The sequence below is a fragment of the Nannobrachium achirus genome (genome assembly GCF_963921795.1).
Source record: "Nannobrachium achirus genome assembly, chromosome: 19".
NCBI lineage: Eukaryota > Metazoa > Chordata > Actinopteri > Myctophiformes > Myctophidae > Nannobrachium > Nannobrachium achirus.
The window spans coordinates 57,514,222-57,521,721 of record NC_137826.1 but is presented as its reverse complement, the minus strand read 5'-3'; the positions used below and the strand labels follow the sequence as shown (position 1 = coordinate 57,521,721).

Genomic DNA, 7,500 nt, shown 5'->3' with positions numbered 1-7,500 from the left:
AGAATTGCGTTTTGAGGGTGTAATGAAAATAAAACAATAGTTCAAACAATAGTTCAGCATAAGTTCTACGGGGGGGAAGTCTCACATCCTGGCTAAATGCAGCAGACAGGATCTGTTGTTCATTAAAGTTGTTCTGAAGCCATGGGTTCAGACTCTGGACCGGATTTTAGGGCGGCTGTGGCTCAGAAGGTAGAGCAGGACGTCCAATGATCGGTGGGTCGTCGGTTTGAATCCCGGCTCCTCCTCCTGTCCACCTGTCGAAGTGGTTAGGGTTAAGGTTAGGTTTACTGAGGTTAGGTTTAGGCATAGTTTTACTGAACTTAGGTTTAGGCATAGTTTTACTGAGGTTAGGTTTAGGCATAGTTTTACTGAGCTTAGGTTTAGGCATAGTTTTACTGAGGTTAGGTTTAGGCATATTTTACTGAGCTTAGGTTTAGGCATAGTTTTACTGAGGTTAGGTTTAGGCATAGTTTTACTGAGGTTAGGTTTAGGCATAGTTTCACTGAGGTTAGGTTTAGGCATAGTTTTACTGAGCTTAGCTTTAGGCATAGTTTTACTGAGCTTAGCTTTAGGCATAGTTTTACTGAGGTTAGGTTTAGGCATAGTTTTACTGAGCTTAGGTTTAGGCATAGTTTTACTGAGCTTAGGTTTAGGCATAGTTTTAGTGAGGTTAGGTTTAGGCATAGTTTTACTGAGGTTAGGTTTAGGCATAGTTTTACTGAGCTTAGGTTTAGGCATAGTTTTACTGAGGTTAGGTTTAGGCATAGTTTTACTGAGGTTAGGTTTAGGCATAGTTTTACTGAGGTTAGGTTAGGTTTAACGTTAGGGTTAGGTACAGTCTGACACTTCTGCAGAGGTGCCGTGGTTCGATTGCTGGCAGGGGAGCGTTTCGCTGTTACTACGTGTCATCTGTTCGACACCCAACTCTAACCCTTACCCTAAACCTCTGTGGGGTGAGTCGCTAACCCTCCCTGACGAGCGAGATTTCTCCACTGGCAGTTGTCCCGGCTATTGCCACTGCCAGAACATTTACTCGCTCTCCCTCAAAAGAACTTCCAATCTTCCAGCTCTCAGTGCGTTGTTGTGATGCGATGCCTTGTGAGCTTGTAGGCGTTGTGTGTCCGCATGTGTGCATAAACGCAGCTATAATATTGAATTATCGATCCCATCATCAAGTATAACTCGGGCTGGGTGCATTCTTAGTTTCTGTGAAGGACAGTATTATTGGAAAATGAATGGAAATGGTAACGTGAACTACTGCTGTTTAGTAAGTGAAACCCTACAGTGTGTGTATTTATATATTTGTATTTATATATTTATAGAGTTGTATCTTTTTGTGCGTTTGCATGTGCATACACAAAATTCTGTGCAATCTCTTCCACTATCGGTAGCTGCCAAATATGGTGAAGATGCTGTTACTTGAAGCCCTGTGTGGGTATTTGTCTGACTGTAGATTTTTTTTATGGCACCTTGTAATATCTTTGTCTCTTAAGTGGACAATGGACATACATAAATTATTAAGTGTGTGTGTGTGTGTGTGTGTGTGTGTGTGTGTGTGTGTGTGTGTGTGTGTGTGTGTGTGTGTGTGTGTGTGTGTGTGTGTGTGTGTGTGTGTGTGTGTGTGTGTGTGTGTGTGTGTGTGTGTGTGTGTGTGTGTGTGTGTGTGTGTGTGTGTGTGTGTGCGTGCGTGCGTCCATTGTCTATAGACATGCATTGGCCTGTATTTTCAATAATAGATCAGCATCTTGCTTTGTGTCAAATGGGCGGCAAGGCTCAGACTCATTGAGAAATAAAAAAAAACAGAATGAGAACGACTAAACAGAGTACACTCTGCCCTAGCAAGTGAAATGGTGCTCATTGGATGAAGTGCACATTGTGCGCTTCTCCTTCACGCTTCACATAGTCTAGTATTTGGTATCCAGCAGGGACGTGCTGGGCCCCTGATTCAGCCCGGGAAAAAGAGTTGCAGAGGCCCTCATCGCGCGCTATAGAGAGAGATCTCTCTCTATAGCGCTGCTGCTACTTTGCCATTTCAGATCATGACAAATGACAAGCCAGTGGGCCAAGTACATGAGTTATATTTCGTCGTTGTGGAAAACCGTTTGTTTTGTATTTTATCATTTTAAAAATGATTTAAACTAGTGAAAACAGCCGATCTACAAGCACACAACGCCCCGCACCGTGAGGCGTCGTGTGCTTGTAGATCTGCTGTTTTCACTACTTTTGTGCGACAGCCTTGTATGATGAAGCAGGGCTTTGCCTCGCGAAAAAAAAATTACAAATTTGAAACTTGGAGATACGAGGTTTCTGTCCGACAGTGACGCTTTACTTTGTTGGCCGCCCCGCCCCCAAAATGGAACGAAGGCCGACATTTTATTTTTAATATTTTCCTAATGGCCGGCCTGGACCGGCCGGGAATGAACCGGCCGTTCGGGAGTTGTCCTGCTTTTCCCAGCGGGGGCCAGCACGTCCCTGGTATCCCGCTCGGTGCGTCTGGCGTCTGCAGCGGGGGAGGGGAAGCCCGGTGCGGAGGGCGGTCTTTGTCACTGTACGTACGGGCAGTCGGGCACATTAGAAAACAGTGTTTACAAAGTGCTTTAAAAATGGTAAATGGTGCACACACATTCATACACCGGTGGTGGAGGAAACCATGCAAGGCACCAACCTACTCACCGGGAGCAATTAGGGGTTCAGAGTCTTGCTCAAGGACTCTTCGACATTAACTCAGGGGGAGCCCGGATTCGAACTGGGAACCCTTCAGGAACCCTTCGTGCTCTAATAACGGTTTCTCTACCCCTGAGCTATGCCGCCCGCCAAGCTTTACCTTGCCATGGTAAAACAATAAAAACCTTCATAGAGATAAACAATAACAGTCAATTACGTTTCACAAATAAAACCAAAGCATATACAACCACATAATACGGTACATATCAAAGTAACACACTTTGCGAGAGCCAGATGTGCAAAGTAGAGGTATTACAATGTCAACCTAAGGAAAGGCCTTAGGCATAAAAACATGTTTTCAGGAGTGATTAAAAGATGACTCTGACTGAGCCTTCAGTCCATAGGCTGGGCATTCCATCGTCCATGGTGGCAACAAGGCTAACTGGCATAACAAGACATTGGGAGAATGGAAGTTATTGGCTAAACACAGTCACACACACGCACACACGCACACGCACGCACACACACACACGCACGCACGCACGCACGCACGCACGCACGCACGCACGCACACACACACACAGCCTTCGGCATGGCACAGATAATAAACCCTATAAGACAAACTACGATAAGAGTTCTAGGGAACTTGTCTCCGTGTGTCTCTTTAAGGCCGACATGCAGTCTAAACAATGTGCTCACACAGACACACACAAGACCCACTATTAAAGCTCTCAGGCCGGGGCCACACATTTAAGGCACATGCTTTGTGCTCTAAGCTTTCCTTAAGGCTGTCCTTAAGCCACAGAGCAAGCTTGCCTCTTCAAAACCCGTGAAAGTGAATGAATTGGACGCTGCCTTACCCCCTGCCTCCCTGGGTGAAATGTGCCAATCTCAACAGGAAACACCGGTAGATATAAAACACCAGACACCTCATCCGCCTCTTTAGTTCATTGGAATGATGACGTAACGAATGACCGGGAAAAACGGATGGATCAGAAGCGATATGCTTGGTTGGAATAACGTGTTCCTTCCACGCGCTACGTCCAAACCAGGGAAATCCCCCCTGTCAGGTGAAAAGAACAACTTGGACTCCTCATGCATTGAAGGAAGCATGAGGTCAGTCCGTTGTCTCCCCAGGCGCGGCAGAGGGAGAGCAGAGCCCAGGGTTACATAGGCAATTGGCACTGGGTGAAAAAATGGGTTACAAAATGATGGGATACAATTTTAGGTTAAAAAAAGAAAGAAAAAAAAAAGAAGCAATATGCAGAATCCTCAAGATTCCCTTGCTTCCTCGATGCATTTTATGCCCCAGAACTGAAGGAGGCGTCTACCTGTCCATGTCTATGTTCCGCAGTACCCCCCAGCGGTCTATCCTAGCCTTCCTCTGTTTTTCCTTTTAAAAAGACGCGCATGGCTCTCTTGCGTCCCTAGTAGGCTTGTAGATCTGCTGTTTTGGGTGTGCGATACGGCAGGCCTAACTCTGCAGCTCTGTAATGTTATATGAGACAACATTAATCACCTCCTTCAGACAGTATTGATCCAACAAGCCTGAGGAGACACAATACTGGACCGCACACACACGCACACATGCACGCACGCACGCACACACACACACACACACACACACACACGCACACACTTTGTCCGATGAAGATCTTGCTGCGTAACCTCTTAAGCTCTAGTTAAAGGAGGACTTCGCCACTTTTCAACCTATCTTCATAATAGGTCCTCACTAATGTTCATAATAAAATAGCACTTTTTTTTCATAGGAGAGTTGTGGGCGGGTCAAACATCAATCATCAATGGGGAATCCAAGCTAAATAGAAACTGCAGGCTTTCTATTCCTAAAAAAGTTGTTAATGTTAAAGTGGAAGCCGTTGTTCTTGCAATAATAAAAATCTAAATATGTTTTCAAAAGTATTGTTTAAAATAAATCTGTAAAATGATGATGTCACTGGTGGATGGATTTCTGCCCCGCCCACAGCTCTCCTATGAGACCCAGACTGAGTAGAAACAAATTGTGCTGTTTTAACATGAACATTAGTGAGGACCTGTTATATGAAGACAGGTTGGAAAGTGGTGAAGTCCTCCTTTAAGTGTACCGTTCTTCCTTGTGTGACCAATAGAGAAAATAGCCGATCTACACGCTTGTAGATCGGCTATTTTCCCTGTTAAAAAAAATCACACCCAATGTGAAGTGAGCGGTGGTCGTGCTTGCATAACGTCTTCAGACTAGGATTTGAGTGTAGGATGTACAGGCTATGCTACACACACACGTTTTGCTATGGCAAAACGCTGAGGAAAAAGGCTACAGACACACGCGCAGCCACTCTTAGGAGCGGTTTGCACCGCTTAAAAAAACACTGTGTGCTTTAGAGTAGCTAACCTGCTTGTCTGGCCCTCGTTGCTCAGTGTGTTTACGGTAAAGCAGAGATAATGCGTTCAGAGATGAGGTTAACATGGCTGCCATCAGAGCCATGCGTAGGGGATGAGCTGAGGAATGCACACAACGTGGGAACACAATGTTGTGTGTGTGTGTGTGTGTGTGTGTGTGTGTGTGTGTGTGTGTGTGTGTGTGTGTGTGTGTGTGTGTGTGTGTGTGTGTGTGTGTGTGTGTGTGTGTGTGTGTGTGTGTGTGTGTGTGTGTGTGTGTGTGTGTGTTGTTTTTGTGAGAACCTGTTGAGGACCTTTAAAGGAGTAGTTCACCTCCCAAATGACTTTGTTTATATTGATTAGTCACGCCATGGAGACTTGTGTTCAATAATATTATTAGTTTTTTGTCACATTCCTAAGACAATAATTTGATCAGAGTAAATTTACCCCCATTGGTTCCGGATGGGGACCCGTTTCGAAACGGGTCCCCATCCGGAACCAATGGGGGTACATTTATTGTTATCAAATTTTCTTATTAGGAATGCGACAAAAAACTAATAATATTATTGAACTCTACTCTCCATGGCGTGACTAATCAATAGAAAAAAAGTCATTTTGGGGGTGAACTACTCCTTTAAGCAAAAGACAATAATCACAAATACAGTCAGGAACCATTAAGCTCTGGAGAGTTTAATGCCCCTCCAGAGGAGGAGACGTGTCTGTTTGTTTTGTGAACTTGGTGAAATTGAACTTGAGGTTCACTTGTTGTTTTATTACCATGAATGTGTGTGGTATTTGTTGGGTTTGTTTTTTCTATTCTGTGGTGAACCTTCGCGTGGCATTGCGAGCCAATGAGCCTCACGGCGCCTTGTGAGTGAGCTTGTGGATCTGCTATTTTCGGCAAAGATATTCATGTGTAGAACGTAAACAGAAGGCGGGTCCTAGTATGGAATATGCTCCGTCTGGTCTGTATCACGTTATGCTGCGGGGTTTTCTCATGCATGTGATCTAGTCATAAGATGTTAGATCTCATTCCTCTCCACTCCTCTCAGAGCTGTTTTAACCCAGTCCTCTCCTCTCCTCCCAGAGCTGTTTTAACCCAGTCCTCTCCTCTCCTCTCCTCTCCTCTCCTCTCCTCTCCTCTCCTCTCCTCTCCTCTCCTCTCCTCTCCTCTCCTCTCCTCTCCTCTCCTCTCCTCTCCTCCCAGAGCTGTTTTAACCCAGTCCTCTCCTCTCCTCTCCTCTCCTCTCCTCTCCTCTCCTCTCCTCTCCTCTCCTCTCCTCTCCTCTCCTCTCCTCTCCCAGAGCTGTTTTAACCCAGTCCTCTCCTCTCCTCCCAGAGCTGTTTTAACCCAGTCCTCTCCTCTCCTCTCCTCAGACCTGTCAAGGAACCGTCTGTGTGAGCTCCCTCCTGAGGTGTGTGTGTTCTGTCCTCTGGAGAGTCTCAACCTCTACCACAACGTCATCAAGGTCATCCCAGAGGGCATCATCAACCTGAGGATGCTCACCTACCTCAATGTCAGGTTGGTACCCATACCCTACACACACACGCACGCACGCATGCACGCACACACACACACACACACACACACACACACACACACACACACACACACACACACACACACACACACACACACACACACACACACACACACACACACACACACACATCAACCTGAGGATGCTCACCTACCTCAACGTCAGGTTGGTACCCACCAGGGGTTTTCAAAGTGGGTGACGGGGCACCCTGGGGTGCCCATGTATAATGTAATTATTATATTAATGATGATAATCAGATTACGGTGATGTGACAGAAAGGCAGGGCAAACACATTTTCAACCACAAACATATCACAGAATATACGAATCATTTTATTTTGTTTAAAACGAAGGTCGGGCTTTTCATATTTCTCTCTGTCAATAAATGACCTGAAATGATGTTAATTCCGAAGCCGCTTTTACATTATGCATAATATGAATATCATGAGATACATGTTGTTACAGTGTGAATTGTAATAGAGCGTGTTAATAAACTGTTATTTGATTTCATGATCTTGTGCTTCAGAGCAATCTCATCATACAGTTATGTGACTGTCAGACCTCAGACCTTTAATTATGACAAAACCAAAGGTTCTTTAATATCTAATCAACAGAAAACTATTTGAAACGGGTTGTCTGAAAGTTGTAGCCACAATAAATCATATCACAATCATGTATAGGTCTATAGCCAGTGTTTCCCAAACTTTTTAGCCTGTACGTGACCCAAAAAAGAAATTAGTTTGCCCTGGATCCAAACTAGTGAAAACAGCAGATCTACAAGCTCACAACGCGTCGCTTTGCACCGCGTTGTGAGCTTGTAGAGCAGGTAAGCAACAGGACATGCAGCGCTCATCCCAAGCCGAAGATCGAATGCCTTGGACGGATGACATGACTCTCACTGCCTGCCTCGGTTCGAGTCATGC

The 7,500-nt window shown here is 45.2% G+C and overlaps 2 protein-coding genes across 2 annotated transcripts in view; both read left to right on the top strand.

The window, feature by feature from the left end:
- Nucleotides 1-7,500, top strand: part of LOC308305102 (U2 snRNP-associated SURP motif-containing protein) — a 269,713-nt gene that overhangs the window by 83,689 nt on the left and 178,524 nt on the right. The window lies entirely within an intron of this gene.
- Nucleotides 1-7,500, top strand: part of lrch2 (leucine-rich repeats and calponin homology (CH) domain containing 2) — an 88,323-nt gene that overhangs the window by 28,635 nt on the left and 52,188 nt on the right. The window contains exon 2 of the mRNA XM_080749771.1: nucleotides 6,415-6,559. Coding sequence (XP_080605897.1) covers nucleotides 6,415-6,559 — 145 coding nt within the window. The remainder of the gene's footprint in view (nucleotides 1-6,414; nucleotides 6,560-7,500) is intronic.